The sequence below is a fragment of the Saccoglossus kowalevskii genome, chromosome 1 (assembly GCF_978046115.1).
Source record: "Saccoglossus kowalevskii chromosome 1, keSacKowa6.1, whole genome shotgun sequence".
Lineage (NCBI taxonomy): Eukaryota > Metazoa > Hemichordata > Enteropneusta > Harrimaniidae > Saccoglossus > Saccoglossus kowalevskii.
This window is the reverse complement of record NC_140641.1, coordinates 1450361-1472879: the sequence shown is the minus strand read 5'-3', so window position 1 is coordinate 1472879 and position 22519 is coordinate 1450361. Positions and strand designations below refer to the sequence as shown.

General features: G+C 37.2%; 1 protein-coding gene across 2 annotated transcripts in view; it reads right to left on the bottom strand.

Annotated features, from left to right (window-relative positions):
• Positions 1-3536: 3536 nt before the first annotated feature.
• Positions 3537-22519, bottom strand: part of LOC102805680 (leucine-rich repeat and calponin homology domain-containing protein 2-like) — a 210610-nt gene continuing 191627 nt past the window's right edge. For both annotated transcript variants that reach the window (XM_085498287.1, XM_085498289.1), the window contains 3 exons: positions 20840-20977; positions 20277-20354; positions 3537-7193 (listed from right to left, as the gene is read on the bottom strand). In XM_085498287.1, the coding sequence (XP_085354413.1) occupies positions 7083-7193; positions 20277-20354; positions 20840-20977 (327 nt within the window). In that variant the 3' untranslated portion in view covers positions 3537-7082. The remainder of the gene's footprint in view (positions 7194-20276; positions 20355-20839; positions 20978-22519) is intronic.

Below are 22519 nucleotides of genomic sequence, written 5' to 3'. Positions count from 1 at the left end.
AATGATTGACATTTGTATCTGATCGTACTTGTCCATATTGAGAGATATTGCTCTGGAACAGCATTCAAAATCAGCCATTTTGAATACATGTATATATATATATATATATATAACATGATGTATAACGAATATATAAAATTTGAATACAATCAGTCAAAGCATTTAATAGATATGGATCTAGAAGCCCAATCATTAAAACAAAATGTCCGCCAGTCAGCCATTTTGAATCCAATCTGAAAAATAAAATGACATGCATCAGGAACCTGTAATGTCTAATGTATGTTATAAGTTTGAACAAAATCCATCCATAAATGCAAGAAATGCTTGATATTTGAGGATTTTTTTAGCACAAAAATAGCCACCATTTGGCCACTTTAAAAAGGATCGTCAAACCAATATATCTATGACATGATGTATAATGAATATTAAAAATTTGAACATAAACAGTCAAAACAAGTCAGACATATGGGTCTAGAAGCCCATTCATTAAAACAAAATGGCCACCAGTCGGCCATTTTGAATGTTATCTGAAAAACAATATTATTTGCATCCCAAGGTCCCATAATGTCTAATGTACATATTAAGTTTGAACAAAATCCATCTTTAAACAGCCAAGAAATGCTTGATTTTTATGATTCTTTAGCACAAAAATGGCCGCCATTCGGCTATATTTAATAGGATTGTCAAACCAATATATCTGTATATCTATGACATGAATATATAATTTTGAAATGACGTGCATATGTATAATATCATGTATGGGTGAAGTTTGATTGTGTTTGGTCCAGGCACAGACGGACGGACGGACGCACACAAGGAGGTCAAAACATAAGTCCCCGTTTTCGGACTGCGTCCGAAGAGGGACTAAAAAAACTGATTTGGGTGGGAACTTCTCATGGCATGAAAACCTACATTTGTCTATTTAGACAATATGTAACAGCAACAAATAAACAATATAAAACATTATTTCTGTAGTGTTTCTAATATTCACTAAAATGAGAGAATTAATAAGGTTACTGCACAAAATTATCAACTTCAAGTGAGAACCACTTAAAGTACCATCATTAGAAGTTTAGACATATGGCTAACAGTTATTAATGTAACTATATGAAGAGCAAAGATAATCAAAGAAAGCTTAGAAAGAACTCTGGTGTGCTGAGAGTATTAGAGACACATTAAAATGCAAAATATGAACCATTATAATGTGATAATTAATCCTAAAAAAAATTGGTGGAAAGCTGATAAGTAAATTATTATGCAAATTTGGTAATTATTATGGATGTACATAAACCAAAAACTCATTAGATCGTTGCATTGTCTTAGAGTTTATTTGTACCAAGATTCATTGAAATAAGATAAGTATTTGAGATATTGATGGAAAAGCTGAAAACTGACTATAATGCAAATCATGTAATTAATATGCTCATAATTCAATGTCAAAATGTCACAGGCAATCTATGTACTAAATTTCATTTAAATGTGATTAGAACCAAACAAATTTTAATTATTATGCAAATTAGGTAATTAATATGCAAGAATGGATTTTTACCCGAAACTAATCAAAGATGTGCATTAGTCCAGAGCATCTGTGTACCAAGTTTCATTAAAATTGAATGAGTGGTTGTTTAGATAGAAGTCGATGGAAGTCGTGTCAAAGCTAAAATCAAAGAAAGCTTAGAAAGAACTGGAACTAGGACTTAAAATACAGAAGATATGGGCATGTATACGCTTGTCATCATTGGACGTATGGAGTGGTCTAATAGAGTTTGACACTCTTAATTGTGCTATTTATAAGCAACTTTACCAGTTTCATCATGTACTGCTTCAGAAATGTCGCTGTCACACATTTTAGTGGAGATAGATATCGCTAAATAATCTGTGGGGTTGAATTTCAGTTCCAGGTCTTTAATCAAAGAAAGCTTAGAAAGAACTCCTGTGTGCTGAGAGTATTGAAGACACATGAAAAACTAATTCAAAATTACTTGTACTTGAGATATTGATGGAATAGCTGAAAACTAATTATGTAAATCAGGTAACTGATATGAACAGATTTAAGTGTAAAACTAATAACGTCTGCACAATGTACCAAGTTTCATTGAAATGTGATTAAGAACCCCAAAAATATTAATTATTATGCTAATTAGAGAGTTAATATGAACAGATTTTAACCCAAAATTAATCAGGCTGTCTATTGTCCTGGAGCATTTATGTACCAAGTTTTATTCAAATGTGATGATCAATACTTGAGATATCAGTATTAATTAATTATGTTAATTAAGTGATTAAGAAGCATACATATTTACCAAAAACTAATATGGTGTATAGTCCTAGATTCATTGAAATGTGATGGGTACTCTTTAAAAGTTTCATTGACATCCAATGAGTGGTTTGTAGACATCAGTGCAACAGCCACAGAACAGCAAAAAATTAACTAATTATGCAAATTAGGTAATTAATAGGCACAATTATTTATTCCAAAATTAATCAGGCCTCTGCATAGTCCTAGAAAATGTCGCAAGTCTCATTGAAATGTGATGATTAGTGCTTGAGATATCAGGTGAAAAGCTGAAAATTAACTAATTATGCTAATAAGGTGATTAATATGCACAAATATTTACCCAAAAACTAATTAGGTCTCTGCACAGTCCTCAAGTAACTATGTACCAAGTTTCATTGAAATGTGATCATTACTACTCGAAATATCAAAAGCTGAAAATTAATTAATTATGCAAATTAGGTAATTAATATGTACTGATATTACCCTAAACACTACCAGGTCTGTGCAGTGTCATATAACATCTATGTACCAAGTTTTATTGAAATGTTATGATTAGTACTTGAGATATCAGTGGAAAAGCCAAAAATTTATTAATCATTATGTAAATTAGTATTTAATAATATTAACAGATTTTTACCCAAAATTAATCAAATCTGCGCATTAGTTCAGAGCATCCATGTGCCAAGTTTCATTGAAATCCAATGAGTGGTTCTTCAAATATCAGTGGAACAGTCATGGAACAGCTTGAAATCAAATTATCATTCAAATTAGATAATTAATATTCATAGATTTTTACCCAAAACTAATCAAATCTGCGCACTAGTTCAGAGCATCCATGTGCCAAGTTTCATCAAAATTTGATTAGTGGTTCTTGAGATAACGGTGGAACAAAAAAAGTGACATACATACATACATACATACATACAGACAGGGTAACTGCAAAGACTCCCTTTTGTGCTTCGCACACGGGAGTCAATTAGTCAATTATCATGTAAATTAGGTAATTAATATGGATGGATTTCAACCAAAACTTAATCAAATCTGCACGTTAACCCAGAGCATCAGTTTCATCAAAAACCAACATGTGTTCTTGAGATATCAGTGGAACGGACACGCACACATACATACATACATACATACAGATGTACCAACGGCAAAGACTCCCATTGTGTGCTTCGCATACAGGAGTCAAAAACAACAGATGACTACACAAAAGCTGAGTAACCTGCAACACGAAATGACCACCTGAACTACATGATAAAGTACATGTTATATTTTATTATAAGCATACAGTATTTACAGGCATTTCAATGCATTTCATACAGTAGCAGATAGTAATAAAACTTCCTAAAAATGCATGCATTAGTTTTTTTTTTACAGTTGAGAGCATTGTTTAAATTAAATATTGAAAGTCTTCAGGTAGTGTGTCAATCTCAGACACATATTGACAAGCCTATTAGATACAATGTGCCACAGACTCTTATGGGGATACCCACATTCTGGGATAAGTGTGCCACAGACTCCTGTAGGTACCGGTAGATCTTCTCTCTGGCATAAGTGTGCCACAGACATATTTAAGGAGACCCACATTCTGGGATAAATATGCCATAAATTCAATCAGGAAGACGCACACTCTGGGATAAGTGTACTACAGACTCCATTGTGGAGAGCCACACCATGGAAAAAATGTTCCACAGACTCAATTCGAATAAGCAAGCCACATAATCAATTGGGGAGACCCACACTTCAAGATAATTATGCCACAGCCACATTAGGAAGTCACGCACTCTGGGACAAGTAAGCCGCAGATTCAATTGGAAAGAGGCACACAATGGCATAAGGCCACAATCTCCATTCCAGAGACCCACACATAATATGACAGAATACAACTGGTGCACATGTAACAAAAGAAGAGACAATAGTAAAAAGACACTTTCAACACATTCTGTAAATTCATTCAAATAGTGTATTCAAGGATCCCTAGTCAGAAGACAGTAAAAGTTCAGTTATTGGAAATAAAGGCTTACAACTAAAACAAATGTGAAAAATAAATATGTCAATTCAAACATCAAGTAGATGAAAGCAAATGTATGAGTGATGGTTAATGGCAGTGAGTTTGTACTCTAGTGGAAAAGTCAAAATACACTCCAAGTATAATAAGTATGTTTACAGTACAGGTAGTATAGCTATGATATTAATAAAGCATTCAACTAAGCATTGTGAATAAAGATTTCATGGAACATTACATCATAGCTATGTAATCAGTCAACCATAAACATAAATAAACAATTAGTTTCTACATAGAACCTTAGTTACTTAGTCTCCTGGCATTACTGTATTTGCCCTATGGTGACTGGTGTACCCATGATTATAATACACACAGTTATAATAAATGTACTTATTTGTTACGTATACAAGTCATTTTGATGATCTGGCATAAAATACATGTGTGCTTCTATTCAAGACACCTTTTTTAATATACACATACAAAAGTGTGCACATTATAGTATTTGAGAACCATTAGAAGGAAATAATCTGTATTGTTCGTGTTGTAAATGTGAGCTTTCAATATGTCTTTGTTTTACGTTGAAATTAACATAAGGGCATTTAAACAAAATAAGACACTGACATGACACAGTCCTCATTGTGCAAAAACAAAGGGATGTAAAATCAGTCAGCTATTTTGAGTGACATGGAATGATGATATAATGTAGGAGGGTTATCAATAAGTTCTCGACCTCACTATGAAACAAGGGGTAGAACTCATTTCAGGGTCACTATCGGTACTTATAGAAATGCAAATTTAGGTATTCATTAATTAGCATGTGGTGCCCATTTAAAATCAACAGGCGAGACGAAAAGTACAAAATAGACCAGACAGAAGCTCATGCTGTGATCAAGTATCTCTATAAAAAGTGGATGACTCCCAAAGAAATCCACATAGACATGGTCACGACACTTGGAGAGGACTCCCATTCTTATTGCACTGTAAAAAAGTGGGTTGCTAACTTTAAGCGAGGCAAGGAGAGCACACAAGATAACTCAAGGTCTAGGCGCCCAAAATCTGCCACCACGGACAATCAGGTTGAGACCATCCATCGAATGGTAATGAATCACTATCCGACATATCAGGCATTCACTAGGCATCACTTATGGTGCAGTTCAAAATGTTCTGTAAAACATCTTAGGGATGAGCGAGCTGTCTGTAAGGTGGGTGCCCCGAATGTTGACTCCACATCAGAAGTTGAACAGGTTGGACGTTTCAAGGACACTTTTGGCTTGTTTCCAGTCAAATCCTGGCAACTTCCTCCAGAGATTTGTGACCCAAGATGAAACATGAGTTCACCACTTTTATCCAGAATCAAAAGAGCAGAGCAAACAATGGACACACAAAGGTTCACAGTCGCCTAAGACGTTTTTGCAAGTGGCATCAGTCAGCAAGGTGATGGCCTCTGTGTTCTGGAACAGCAAGGGAGTCTACCTGCAAAATGGTCAAACAATCGATGGAGAGTACTATGCTTCAGAAGTGCGACAGTTAAGAGCAGCAATCAAAGAGAAAAAGAGAGAAAAGCTTCGAGCTGGTGTGCTGTTGCTCCAGGACAATGCACCTGTCCACGCAGCACAGGTGCCAGATGTCATCTAAGCTGTTGAGGTATATCTAAAGAATCAAGATAAAATCTTCTTCCAGCAGGGAATAGGAAAACTGGAACATCGATGGTCAAAGTGCATTGAACTTAGAGGAGACTGAGACTATGTTGACAAATAGTGTAAACAAAATCTACCTCTGTAACATTTTATGAGGAAGGCCGAAAACTTATTGATCACCCCTTGTATGTGTAAAGTTTGATTTGATCCAGTCCATGTTTTCAACGATTGTTTAAATGGTGACATGCAACACAATACTGTAAGTACAGAAAATTGGTTTTAGTATTTTAGGCATATTGGAGAAATTGTCATGAGAAGACCAAATCTGGGAAAGTGGCAGCAAGTGTGAAAGCAAAAAATCTCGCAATAGTGAAGAAAACAATCTGTGATATGAATAACAGCTGTGTCTCCCATGTAAACAGGAGAAATGAACAAATATGATAGTGGTCTTTTCAAGATGTATACCTTCAATTAAATTCATTCAGATTGTTGTTTTCAAAAAAGTCAATTATATGTTTGTGGACAGACAATGAACATTGAGCTAGCATTAACAGTGGAACTAATAAAAAAAAGGAGCATAACTGAATCTCAGTGAATAGAAAACACAGACGTGTATTCAAAAAGTCTGGCATAGCCAACATGTGTTGTCAGGCTGAATATATGTTTAATACAAACCACAATGCATTCAAAATTATGCACATTCACCACCCTGGGTGACTATTGCATACTAATTATTTTCTATTGTGTATTCAATAAATTGGACATATACAAATGTGTTTGGTAAATAAATAATGAAAAAATGAAGTTCATCACTTTAAAAGCAGCTTACAACAGTCAATATTTCCAGTGTTCAAATCACTTCCATCTGCAATGCATACTGGGTAAAGTATATTGCTGACCATCAAAAATTGGCAACAAGGCAATTTATTATGTGATGTGAGCCCAGCTCAGTCAGCGTAGTCCTGCCCAGCTCAGTCAGCGTAGTTCTGCCCAGCTCAGTCAGCGCAGTCCTGCCCAGCTCAGTCAGCGTAGTCCTGCCCAGCTCAGTCAGCGCAGTCCTGCCCAGCAGTCGGTATAGTTCTCCCTAGCTCAGGCAGTGTAGTCCTGCTCAGCACAGTCAGCATAGTCCTGGCCAGCTCAGTCAGCATACTGGCCTGTATCATACAGCAGATGTTTGTTTATATGTTTTAGTCATGAGATGTTGCACAGTTCTACCAACACGTAACGGGCTCTTTTCATCCAGTATATCTGCCACAGTGCAAATTTTCTCCTGTAAAAGAAAATATATAAACACTGAAACTAGTGTAAGCTCTCCTTGGCAACACAGGAAACACCACATTTACCTGAAAGTATTGGGTAAATCAGATGTATGAAACATGCCATAAAAAACCTTTTTCTGTTTAAGACAGTGTAAAAGTACATAGAATTAGAAGGAAAAGGATTAATTAAAGAAATCTTGGAAACAAGCCATGCATGGCACAGTCCCCATTAGTTATCAAATTTAAGATACATAGTTTTGTTTATAGTAATATAGCTGGAATATAAACATGTCAGGAATATGATTATGATTAAAATTTGTTTCTGATCGTCAAACGAATATGGGGAGATATTGCTCTGGAACAGCATTAATTAAAACAAAATCAGCCATTTTGAATACATGTATAATGAATATATAAAATTTGAACATAGTCAGTCAAAGCATGTCAGAGATAAGGTTCTAGAAGCCAATTCATTAAAACAAAATGGCCACTAGTCAGCCATTCTGAATCTGATCTAAAAAATAAAATAACGTGCATCAGGAACTCTTTATGTCTAATGTATGTATCAAGTTTGAACAAAATTCATCCATAAATGCTTGATATTTGATGATATTTTAGCACAAAAATGGCTACCATTCGGCCCTTTTTTAATAGGATCGTCAAACCAATATATCTGTATATCTATGATGTATAATGTATATTTAAAATTTGAACATATTCAGTCAAAGCCAGTCAGAGAGATGTGGCACTAGAACCACATTTATTAAAACAAAATGGCCGCCAGTCGGCCAGTTTGAATCTCATTTGAAAAACAAAATGATGTGCATCAAGGTCCTATAATGTCCAACGTATATACCAAGTTTGAACAAAATCCATCAGTAAACAGTCGATAAATGCTTGATTATGATGATTTTTTAGCACAAAAATGACCACCATTCGGCCATTTTGAATAGGATGGTAAAACCAATATATCTGTATCTCTATGACATGATGTATAATGAATATTTAAAATTTTAACATAATCAGTCACAGCAAGTCAGAGTGATATGGCACTAGAATCACATTTATTAAAACAAACTGGCTGCCAGTTGGCCATTTTGAATCTTATTTGAAAAACAAAATGATGTGCATCAAGGTCCTATAATATCCAACGTATCTACGAAGTTTGAACAAAATCCATCAGTAAACAGTTGAGAAATGCTTGATTTTCATGATTTTTTAGCACAAAAATGGCCATCATTCAGCCATTTTTAATAGGATTGCCAAACTAATATATCTGTATATCTATGACATGATATATAATGAATATTTAAAATTTTAACATAATCAGTCACAGCAAGTCAGAGAGATATGGCACTAGAACCACATTTATTAAAACAAAATGGCCGCCAGTCAATGTATATACCAAGTTTGAACAAAATCCATCTGTAAACAACCGAGAAATGCTTGATTTTGATGATTTTTAGAACAAAAATGGCCGCCATTCGGCCATCTTGAATCAGGTCATGGAACAAATTGATGTGCATATGTATAATTTCATGTATGATGTATGTGTGAAGTTTGATTGTGATTGGTCCAGGCATTTCTAAGATGCACTCACGGACGCACGGAGGTCAAAACAAAGTCCCCGTTTTCGGACTGCGTCTGAACGGGGAAGAATAAGAAATTGTAAAAGGGCAGCCTGTCAGCTGAGATAGCTCCACTGTTAGCAATGCACATTTCAATTAAAGAACAGAAGATATCATTAGAAAAGGAACAATATGTATACAGTATAGTATCAAAGCAAACTGACTTGCTGTTTTCAACAAGAATTTGAAAATATCACTTTTAGATTCGATAATTGAAGATATCATCACGAAATGAACACATCTGAGAGAGGTCCACATGTAGTACCTATATATGTAATATCAAAGCAATAGGACTTGCGGTTTTCAACAAGAAGTCGAAAATATCACTTTTTTTTATAAAAATTACAAAAATATTCATCAAAATTAGAGAATTAAAGATATTATCACAAAATGAACAAATCTGAGAGAGATCCACCAAAAGTGTCTACATACCAAATTAGAAAGCATTCAGAATTACGGTTTCAAACAAGAAGTCAAAAATATCAATTTTGACCAAAAATCACAAAAATATTCAGCAAAAAAACAGATTTTGACATGAAATGAACAAATCTGAGAGAGAACCATTCAAGGTACTTGCATATCAACCTTTAAAACATTCTGACGGTTTCGAAGAAGAATTTGAAATTGTAAAGTTGACGCCGACGATGAACGACGGACAATCAGTAATATGAACAGCTCCGCTGTGGCGACTTCATCGACAGCGGAGCTAAAAATGACAAAAAATATTCATTAAAATTAGAGAATTAAACATATCATCATGAAATAAACAAATCTGAGAGAGGTTCACATGTAGTACCTATATATGTAATATCAAAGCAATTGAACTTGCGGTATTCAACAAGAAGTCGAAAATGTAATGTTTTTCCAAAAATAATAATTCATCAAAATTAGAGAATTGAAGATATCATCACCAAATGTACCAATCTGAGAGAGGTCCACATATAGTACCTATATATTTAATATCAAAGTAACAAGAAGTCAAAAATATCACTTTTTACCAAAAATATTCACCAAAATTAGGCAGAGGGTTCTCCAAACCCGCCTTTTCACATAAACTCCGGTCAGTCAAAATGACTATTTTGAACTATAGGCATTAATCGATTCTGCCAATGTTTTCAAATTTGATATGCAAGTACCTTGGATGGTTCTTTTTCCGATTTGTTCATTTCATGTCAAAATCTCAAATCCTCTATATTCACTACGTTCAATTACCCACCATAGAATCCGGTCAGTCAAAATAACTATTTTGAACTGTAGGCATTAATCAGTGATTCTGACAATGACGGAGAGATAAAATCTAGGTCAGGGGAAGCCCCATGATGTAGACCCCAAGATTGTTTTCCCTTACGTCACGAACCACGTGATTGTCCCCGGAGCAAAAAGCCAAAAATGCTGCTACGGTGACAGGGTTCGTTGTGCCCGAGAAAGCTCGACCCAAACCCAATTGAGGGGGTAGTATGCTTTCGAAATAAAGACCAAAACAGTTCTGCATGAGGCCATAGGTCGAAAAGCGAGACCTGGAAACTTCCAAGGAGTGCTGACAGTAGAGAAATCTGTCCGCAAAAATGCTGAGACCGACTTATTGCCTATGCGCAGGGACCCTTGTGGTCATTCGGGCTAGGTCAGCAACCAGAATCTGACTGGCTACGACGTGACCCAACTTATAGATTTGGTGTCTCTTAGGTAGGAAGTTGAAGTATTATAGACCTCTAATACAGTCACAGTAATTCACCTGGCGATGGAAGACGGGGAGGCCGGCCTATCCTGCCTGCCTGGGCCATAACCCAAAAATCCCAACTATGGTTTGGTAGCAACTCAAACCAGGCAGAGAAACAATTCCTCCTGATCCTCCGGGTCAACAATATTTGACAGCCGGGGGATGACAATCGGCTGAGGATCATGTCCTGCGATTTGGTTCTTGCCGTGAAACCCGATTTGTGTCTTTAGCACAACTTGATTGTCCATAAGGACGGCACACTCGTTCGAGAAGGACAATGCCCCCAGTTCTGATCGACGCCTATCTGAGGCGAGGGCCAGTAGGAAGACAGTTTTCCACGTGATCAGAGAGGCACAAAGGGCGGTCTGCTTAGAGCAAACAACACAACAAATCCCAGTTGGGCGGTTCCTTTGTTCAGGGTCTTGGCCTCTGATTATGGAAAGCAGTAACAAGTCATTGTCAATGACACGTCCCCGTTCCGTTCATATTTGAGTGACATATACATTCAAAGCAGATCATGACCGAAATGCACCTGCATATGTACAACACATTGTGCTAAATCTGAACAAAATCCATCCATGCATGACTGAGATCCGGTTCTGGAATTGTGAAAATACGTGATTTTGATGCATTTTCGGCCTTAAAATGGCCATCATTCCGCTATTGTTAAGCAGATCATGAAACAAATGCACATATCTATTTGTGACATGATGTACCATGTGTGTGTGAAGTTTGAACTTGATCAATCCAGACATGTCTTGGATACGGATCCAGAACTGAATTCTTTAACAAAATGGCCGCCAGTCGGCCATTTTGAACTTGATCCAAAAAAAAAAAGACGTGCATCAAGGTCCTATTATGTTTAATGTATGTACCAAATTTGAACAAAATCCATCCATGCATAACTGAGATACGGGTCCGGAATGGTGAAAATGTGCGATTTCAATGCATTTTCGGCCTTAAAGCGGCCCCCATTTGGCTATCGTTAATGAGATCATGAAACAAATGCACATACATATTTGTGACATGATGTACCTTGTGTGTGTGAAGTTTGAACTTGATCAATCCAGACATGTCTCGGATACGGATCCAGAACTGAATTCTTTAAAACAAAATGGCCGCCAGTCGGCTATTTCGAACTTGATCCGGAAAAAAAAATGACGTGCATCAAGGTCCTATTATGTTTAATGTATGTACCAAATTTGAATGAAATCCGTCCATGCATAACTGAGATCCGGGTCCGGAATGGTGAAAATGTGCGATTTCAATGCTTTTTCGGCCTTAAAGCGGCCGCCATTTGGCTATCGTTAATGAGATCATGAAACAAATGCACATACATATTTGTGACATGATGTACCTTGTGTGTGTGAAGTTTGAACTCGATCAATCCAAGCATGTCTCAGATACGGATCCAGAACTGAATTCTTTAAAACAAAATGGCCGCCAGTCGGCCATTTCGAATCCGATCCAAAAACAAAATGACGTGCATCAAGGTCCTATTATGTTTAATGTATGTACCAAGTTTGAACAAAATCCGTCCATGCATAACTGAGATCCGGGTCCGGAATGGTGAAAATGTGCGATTTTGATGCATTTTCGGCCTTAAAATGGCCGCTATTCGTCTATCGTTAATCGGATCATGAAAAAAATGCATGTGCATATGTCCCATATAATGTGTGATGTATGAGTGAAGTTTGAACTTAATCGGTCCATGCATGTTCGAGATACAGGTGATCACGGACGCACGGACGGACGGACGCACACAGGGCAAAACATTAGTCCCCGTTTTCGGACTGCGTCCGAACGGGGATTAAAAAGTCTCCTAATAATAGAACAATTGGCTAGTCCCAAAGCGTTCTCAATGGAGGGGGGGATAAGACGGACCTGTAGCCAATGATCGCTGTGTAAGACAAACCCACTTTGTCAAACAGCTGGATGAAGATGTCTGCTACCTGGCCAATAGAGGGATGACATGGATCGATCTTCCTTTCGCTACACCAATCAGTGTATGCTCGCCACCTTGAATTGTAGGCAGTGCAACAGACTGTGAGGATGCCCTCAATCAGTTGGGAGAGACTGAAAAATATTGGTACCTCCATCGTTGGGCCTCCTACTCGACGTCTCAGTACGCAAAGTACCGGTAGCTGTTCGTGAGGACTTTCCACTCATGCCAACACGCAACTCACTTTAATCGATTTTTACTGGATGCGCGACTTTGCTGTGAAAATACGAGCGCGGTCAGTCACAGCGATTTTGCATGGCTCTGGAAAACATCCTAGGCCTCAAAACTCCAGTGAAAACACACGCCTTTGAGGCAAAAACTACGAACCCTGCACACAGTCACGGCAAAAATAGCTTTTCGAGCGGATTCTATGCTGGTAAATTCTGATTATAACCACTGCACAGTTGCCTCGAAAAAAGAGAAGACCAAACCGATGACGAGCCTCTGGTGCTGTCATTAAATCTATCCATTTCCAAATACATTGGTAAATCATAAAATGAACATGACATGCATGAGGGAAGCGAAACACAGTTGGAATAGGTGACGCAAAAAAAAACCAGCGACATGGTTAACCTGTGTCGCTGGATTTTATTTTCTTTGTTGTGAAAAATTATACACACAAAGAGGGGAAATCGATACGGGGGGAAAAAATAAGAACAAGCAGCCTATCGGCTGAGATAGCTCCGCTGTTAGCAATGCACATTTCAATTAAAGAACTGAAGACATCATTAGAAAATGAACAATATCGGACTTACAGTTTTTAACAAGAAGTCGAAAATATCACTTTTTAACAAAAATGACAAAAATATTCACCAAAATTAGAGAATTGAAGATATCATCACAAAATGAACAAATGTGAGAAAGGTCTACATGTAGTATCTATATATGTAATATCAAAGCAATTGAACTATTAGTTTTTAATAAGAAGTCGTAAATATCACTTTTTACCAAAAATGACAAAAATATTCACCAAAATTAGAGAATTAAAGATATCATTACGAAATGAACAAATCTGAGAGAGGTCCACATGTAGTACCTATATATGTAATATCAAAGCAATTGCACTTGCAGTTTTAACAAGAAGTCGAAAATATCACTTTTTACCAAAAATGACAAAAATATTCACCAAAATTAGAGAATTGAAGATATCAACATGAAATGAACAAACCTAAGAGAGGTCTACCCAAGGTACATATACACCAAGTATCAAAGCATTCAGGCTTGTAGTTTTCAAGAAGAAGTCGAAAAAGTAAAACATTGACACGGACGACGGACGTCGACGGACAATCACTCATATGATAAGCTCCGCTCGACAAAGTCCTACCAGCCACACAGTGTCATTAGCAACCCAAGCCAGAAACCCGGACAGGAAAAGGCAGGCTTTACAGGCAGAGCCGCTAGACTTGCTCCCCGTCGATGCAGAGAAATGAAAAGAGTAAAGGTCAAGGTGAGGTGGCGTCGCCATATTACCTCGGTCACGTTGTTTGTGACTTAAGGGAAACAAATCTGGGGGTCATGGGACATCCCCTGACCTAGATTTTATCTCTCCGTCATTGGCAGAATCACTGATTAATGCCTACAGTTCAAAATAGTCATTTTGACTGACCGGATTCTATGGTGGGTAATTGAACGTAGTGAATATAGAGGATTTGAGATTTTGACATGAAATGACAAATCGGAAAAAGAACCATCCAAAGTACTTGCATATCAAATTTGAAATCATTCTGACCTGCAGTTTCGAAGAAGTTGAAATTGTAAAGTTGACGACGCCGGACAATCAGTAATAGCAGATAATTAGTAAATTGAAGATATCATATTGAGATGAACAAATTTGCGAGAGGTCTACCCAAGGTACATCATACATCATATACAAGCAATCAGGCTTGCAGTTATCAAGAAGAAGTTGAAAAAGTAAACATTTGACACGGATGACAGACACTGGCAACGAAGACAGACTATATGATAAGTACATGACATGCTTACCCCAGTTACTCCCAGTCTCATGGCAGTTCATGACATGCTTATCTCAGTTACTCCTATTCTCATGGCAGTACATGGCATGCTTACCTCAGTTACTCCTATTCTCATGGCAGTACATGGCATGCTTACCTCAGTTACTCCTATTCTCATTGCAGTACATGACATGCTTACCTCAGTTACTCCTATTCTCATTGCAGTACATGACATGCTTACCTCAGTTACTCCTATTCTTATGGTAGTACATGGCATGCTTACCTCAGTTACTCCTATTCTCATGGCAGTACATGGCATGCTTACCTCAGTTACTCCTATTCTCATGGCAGTACATGGCATGCTTACCTCAGTTACTCCTATTCTCATGGCAGTACATGGCATGCTTACCTCAGTTACTCCTATTCTCATTGCAGTACATGACATGCTTACCTCAGTTACTCCTATTCTCATTGCAGTACATGACATGCTTACCTCAGTTACTCCTATTCTTATGGTAGTACATGGCATGCTTACCTCAGTTACTCCTATTCTCATGGCAGTACATGGCATGCTTACCTCAGTTACTCCTATTCTCATTGCAGTACATGACATGCTTACCTCAGTTACTCCTATTCTCATTGCAGTACATGACATGCTTCCCTCAGTTACTCCTATTCTCATTGCAGTACATGACATGCTTCCCTCAGTTACTCCTATTCTCATGGCAGTACATGGCATGCTTACCTCAGTTACTCCTATTCACATGGCAGTACATGGCATGCTTACCTCAGTTACTCCTATTTTCATTGCAGTACATGACATGCTTACTTCAGTTACTCCTATTCTCATGGCAGTACATGGCATGCTTACCTCAGTTACTCCTATTCTCATTGCAGTACATGGCATGCTTACCTCAGTTACTCCTATTCTCATGGCAGTACATGGCATGCTTACCTCAGTTACTCCTATTCTCATTGCAGTACATGACATGCTTCCCTCAGTTACTCCTATTCTCATGGCAGTACATGGCATGCTTACCTCAGTTACTCCTATTCACATGGCAGTACATGGCATGCTTACCTCAGTTACTCCTATTTGCATTGCAGTACATGACATGCTTACCTCAGTTACTCCTATTCTCATGGCAGTACATGGCATGCTTACCTCAGTTACTCCTATTCACATGGCAGTACATGGCATGCTTACCTCAGTTACTCCTATTTTCATTGCAGTACATGACATGCTTACTTCAGTTACTCCTATTCTCATGGCAGTACATGGCATGCTTACCTCAGTTACTCCTATTCTCATTGCAGTACATGGCATGCTTACCTCAGTTACTCCTATTCTCATGGCAGTACATGGCATGCTTACCTCAGTTACTCCTATTCTCATTGCAGTACATGACATGCTTCCCTCAGTTACTCCTATTCTCATTGCAGTACATGACATGCTTACCTCAGTTACTCCTATTCTCATGGCAGTACATGGCATGCTTACCTCAGTTACTCCTATTCACATGGCAGTACATGGCATGCTTACCCCAGTTACTCCTATTTTCATTGCAGTACATGACATGCTTACCTCAGTTACTCCTATTCTCATGGCAGTACATGGCATGCTTACCTCAGTTACTCCTATTCTCATTGCAGTACATGACATGCTTACCTCAGTTACTCCTATTCTCATTGCAGTACATGACACGCTTACCTCAGTTACTCCTATTCTTATGGTAGTACATGGCATGCTTACCTCAGTTACTCCTATTCTCATGGCAGTACATGGCATGCTTACCTCAGTTACTCCTATTCTCATTGCAGTACATGACATGCTTACCTCAGTTACTCCTATTCTCATTGCAGTACATGACACGCTTACCTCAGTTACTCCTATTCTTATGGTAGTACATGGCATGCTTACCTCAGTTACTCCTATTCTCATGGCAGTACATGGCATGCTTACCTCAGTTACTCCTATTCTCATTGCAGTACATGGCATGCTTACCTCAGTTACTCAATAAATAATAAATAAATAATATTTTATTAGCCTTTGGAGCGGCAAACAAAGAGAAGAAAACAACCAAATCATACATATTTGAAAAAGGAAAGAAGAAAAATCACATTAAATTCAAACTTTCTTTTCTATACTTATACAATTGAGTAATAAATACTCTAACTTCCTTGGATACAATATTCCCCAAATTATTGTTGACTTTCCACAATATGTCGCTAAAAAGTACATTAAACTTAAAATTAATTCCTCCAGAAAGAAAGTTATTAATAAGTGTTGGGTCTACTTCAAGGTTTTGAACTTTGTACATGAAATCTCCATAAAATTTGTGTCTTAAATGACACTCCTATTCTCATTGCAGTACATGACAAGCTTACCTCAGTTACTCCTATTCTCATGGCAGTACATGACATGCTTACCTCAGTTACTCCTATTCTCATTGCAGTACATGACATGCTTACCTCAGTTACTCCTATTCTCATGGCAGTACATGACATGCTTACCTCAGTTACTCCTATTCTCATTGCAGTACATGACATGCTTACCTCAGTTACTCCTATTCTTATGGTAGTACATGGCATACTTACCTCAGTTACTCCTATTCTCATTGCAGTACATGACATGCTTACCTCAGTTACTCCTATTCTCATTGCAGTACATGACACGCTTACTTCAGTTACTCCTATTCTTATGGTAGTACATGGCATGCTTACCTCAGTTACTCCTATTCTCATGGCAGTACATGGCATGCTTACCTCAGTTACTCCTATTCTCATTGCAGTACATGACATGCTTCCCTCAGTTACTCCTATTCTCATGGCAGTACATGGCATGCTTACCTCAGTTACTCCTATTCTCATGGCAGTACATGGCATGCTTACCTCAGTTACTCCTATTCTCATTGCAGTACATGACATGCTTACCTCAGTTACTCCTATTCTCATGGCAGTACATGGCATGCTTACCTCAGTTACTCCTATTCTCATGGCAGTACATGGCATGCTTACCTCAGTTACTCCTATTCTCATTGCAGTACATGACATGCTTCCCTCAGTTACTCCTATTCTCATGGCAGTACATGGCATGCTTACCTCAGTTACTCCTATTCTCATGGCAGTACATGGCATGCTTACCTCAGTTACTCCTATTCTCATTGCAGTACATGACATGCTTACCTCAGTTACTCCTATTCTCATGGCAGTACATGGCATGCTTACCTCAGTTACTCCTATTCTTATGGCAGTACATGACATGCTTACCTCAGTTACTCCTATTCTCATTGCAGTACATGACATGCTTATCTCAGTTACTCCTATTCTCATTGCAGTACATGACATGCTTCCCTCAGTTACTCCTATTCTCATTGCAGTACATGACATGCTTATCTCAGTTACTCCTATTCTCATTGCAGTACATGACATGCTTCCCTCAGTTACTCCTATTCTCATTGCAGTACATGACATGCTTACCTCAGTTACTCCTATTCTCATGGCAGTACATGACATGCTTACCTCAGTTACTCCTATTCTCATGGCAGTACATGACATGCTTACCTCAGTTACTCCTATTCTCATTGCAGTACATGACACGCTTACCTCAGTTACTCCTATTCTTATGGTAGTACATGGCATGCTTACCTCAGTTACTCCTATTCTCATGGCAGTACATGGCATGCTTACCTCAGTTACTCCTATTCTCATTGCAGTACATGACATGCTTACCTCAGTTACTCCTATTCTCATTGCAGTACATGACACGCTTACCTCAGTTACTCCTATTCTTATGGTAGTACATGGCATGCTTACCTCAGTTACTCCTATTCTCATGGCAGTACATGGCATGCTTACCTCAGTTACTCCTATTCTCATTGCAGTACATGGCATGCTTACCTCAGTTACTCAATAAATAATAAATAAATAATATTTTATTAGCCTTTGGAGCGGCAAACAAAGAGAAGAAAACAACCAAATCATACATATTTGAAAAAGGAAAGAAGAAAAATCACATTAAATTCAAACTTTCTTTTCTATACTTATACAATTGAGTAATAAATACTCTAACTTCCTTGGATACAATATTCCCCAAATTATTGTTGACTTTCCACAATATGTCGCTAAAAAGTACATTAAACTTAAAATTAATTCCTCCAGAAAGAAAGTTATTAATAAGTGTTGGGTCTACTTCAAGGTTTTGAACTTTGTACATGAAATCTCCATAAAATTTGTGTCTTAAATGACACTCCTATTCTCATTGCAGTACATGACAAGCTTACCTCAGTTACTCCTATTCTCATGGCAGTACATGACATGCTTACCTCAGTTACTCCTATTCTCATTGCAGTACATGACATGCTTACCTCAGTTACTCCTATTCTCATGGCAGTACATGACATGCTTACCTCAGTTACTCCTATTCTCATTGCAGTACATGACATGCTTACCTCAGTTACTCCTATTCTTATGGTAGTACATGGCATACTTACCTCAGTTACTCCTATTCTCATTGCAGTACATGACATGCTTACCTCAGTTACTCCTATTCTCATTGCAGTACATGACACGCTTACTTCAGTTACTCCTATTCTTATGGTAGTACATGGCATGCTTACCTCAGTTACTCCTATTCTCATGGCAGTACATGGCATGCTTACCTCAGTTACTCCTATTCTCATTGCAGTACATGACATGCTTCCCTCAGTTACTCCTATTCTCATGGCAGTACATGGCATGCTTACCTCAGTTACTCCTATTCTCATGGCAGTACATGGCATGCTTACCTCAGTTACTCCTATTCTCATTGCAGTACATGACATGCTTACCTCAGTTACTCCTATTCTCATGGCAGTACATGGCATGCTTACCTCAGTTACTCCTATTCTCATGGCAGTACATGGCATGCTTACCTCAGTTACTCCTATTCTCATGGCAGTACATGACATGCTTACCTCAGTTACTCCTATTCTCATTGCAGTACATGGCATGCTTACCTCAGTTACTCCTATTCTCATTGCAGTACATGACATGCTTCCCTCAGTTACTCCTATTCTCATTGCAGTACATGACATGCTTATCTCAGTTACTCCTATTCTCATTGCAGTACATGACATGCTTCCCTCAGTTACTCCTATTCTCATTGCAGTACATGACATGCTTACCTCAGTTACTCCTATTCTCATGGCAGTACATGACATGCTTACCTCAGTTACTCCTATTCTCATGGCAGTACATGGCATGCTTACCTCAGTTACTCCTATTCTTATGGCAGTACATGACATGCTTATCTCAGTTACTCCTATTCTCATTGCAGTACATGACATGCTTCCCTCAGTTACTCCTATTCTCATTGCAGTACATGACATGCTTATCTCAGTTACTCCTATTCTCATTGCAGTACATGACATGCTTCCCTCAGTTACTCCTATTCTCATTGCAGTACATGACATGCTTATCTCAGTTACTCCTATTCTCATTGCAGTACATGACATGCTTCCCTAAGTTACTCCTATTCTCATTGCAGTACATGACATGCTTACCTCAGTTACTCCTATTCTCATGGCAGTACATGACATGCTTACCTCAGTTACTCCTATTCTCATGGCAGTACATGGCATGCTTCCCTCAGTTACTCCTATTCTTATGGCAGTACATGACATGCTTACCTCAGTTACTCCTATTCTCATTGCAGTACATGGCATGCTTACCTCAGTTACTCCTATTCTTATGGCAGTACATGACATGCTTACCTCAGTTACTCCTATTCTCATTGCAGTACATGACATGCTTACCTCAGTTACTCCTATTCTCCGACAGGCATCAACAAAGCTTTCAACATTTCTTCTACATTTAGCTAATGATAATTTAGGCTGATAAAGAGAAAACATAAGAAAGCAAAAAATAATATTTTATTATTGTATTCGGCTTAACTGATACTTGAGGACATGAAAAAGAGTAAATTTAAAGGAAATTCCTTCAAAACAAAATTAAATTTGAATGCATCAGAAACCTATTATGTCTATTGAGGTAGCAAGAGAGATATTTCCATTGAACATTTCATTTTATAACTTTACCTAATAATTGTAAAAAGTCAAAATAGAATGTCATGTAAGTTTGTTAAAATGGATGAATGCAAACCACTATTCACTATTCTTTGCTAAAGGCTCTAAATGTTATGAAATATTTCCAATTCTGTGAATTTTTGAAATAAAGAAGCTAAATAAATAAAAGATCTGTTGTGACAGTCACTGTCTTGAGTTTGATGATATCGACTGACTGTCTCTGTTATACTCTTTATACCTATATCAGAATTCCTGAATGCTATGAGAATTACAAACTGGTTTGTTAAACTTACCACTGCTGGTGAAGGCACATGTATACTTGATATAGCATGTGGTCTGACATGATTTGCTAAATGACATAGGACAACACCATCCATTAATGCTGCCGGTAAGTCATCAGGTAACGTCACTTTAAGACGACTTTCAATGATCTACAAAACACAGAATATATAATAAATATTTATTATGTAATTGTTCATTTGTGAACGATTACACAAGATATTACATTCAGTAAAAACTAATTTGTTTATTTATTTTTCACATGAATGAACTAGTTTCAACTTCCTATTGTATAGCTAATGTACTAATTTCAACTTCCTATTGTATAGCTCATGTACTAGTTTCAACTTCCTATTGTATAGCTAATGTGCTAGTTTCAACTTCCTATTGTATAGCTAATGTACTAGTTTCAACTTCCTATTGTATAGCTAATGTGCTAGTTTCAACTTCCTATTGTATAGCTAATGTACTCGTTTCCACTTCCTATTACATAGCTAAAGCGCTAGTTTCCATTTCCTATTGTATAGCTAATGAACTAACTTCCACTTCCTTTTATATAGCTAATGTACTAGTTTCCACTTCCTATTGTATAGCTCATGTACTAGTTTCAACTTCCTATTGTATAGCTAATGTGCTAGTTTCAACTTCCTATTGTATAGCTAATGTACTAGTTTCCACTTCCTATTGTATAGCTAATGTACTAGTTTCCACTTCCTATTGTATAGCTAATGTACTAGTTTCAACTTCCTATTATATAGCTAATGTACTAGTTTCAACTTTCTATTGTATAGCTAATATACTAGTTTCAACTTCCTATTACTGTGGAATACTTTATTTTCGCTGGAATTAATTTTCGCTGAAAAGGCTTTTTAGGCGTTTTGTATGGAATTTATTTTCACTGATTTTTGATGAGCTTAATGTCAAATATAGGAAAAAAGGTATATTCGCTGGATTTTATTTTCACGGAATCATCCCTTCAGCGAAAATAGCGAAAATAAATTCCAAGCGAAAATAAAGTATTCTACAGTATATAGCTAATGTGCTAGTTTTCACTTCCTATTATATAGCTAAAGCGCTAGTTTCCATTTCCTAGTGTATAGCTAATGAACTAACTTCCACTTCCTATTATATAGCTAATGTGCTAGTTTCCACTTCCTATTGTATAGCTAATGTGACAGTTTTCACTTCCTATTATATAGCTAAAGCGCTAGTTTCCATTTCCTATTGTATAGCTAATGAACTAACTTCCACTTCCTTTTATATAGCTAATGTACTAGTTTCCACTTCCTATTACAAAGCTAAAGTACTAGTTTCAACTTCCTATATTATATAGCTAATGTACTAGTTTCAACTTCCTATTGTATAGCTAATATGCTAGTTTCCACTTCCTATTATATAGCTAATGTACTAGTTTCAACTTCCTATTATATAGCTAAAGCGCTAGTTTCCATTTCCTAGTGTATAGCTAATGAACTAACTTCCACTTCCTTTTATATAGCTAATGTACTAGTTTCAACTTCCTATTACATAGCTAAAGTACTAGTTTCCACTTCCTATTATATAGCTAAAGTACTAGTTTCAACTTCCTATTATATAGCTAAAGTACTAGTTTCCATTTCCTATTCTATAGCTAATGAACTAACTTCCACTTCCTTTTATATAGCTAATGTACCAGTTTACACTTCCTATTATAT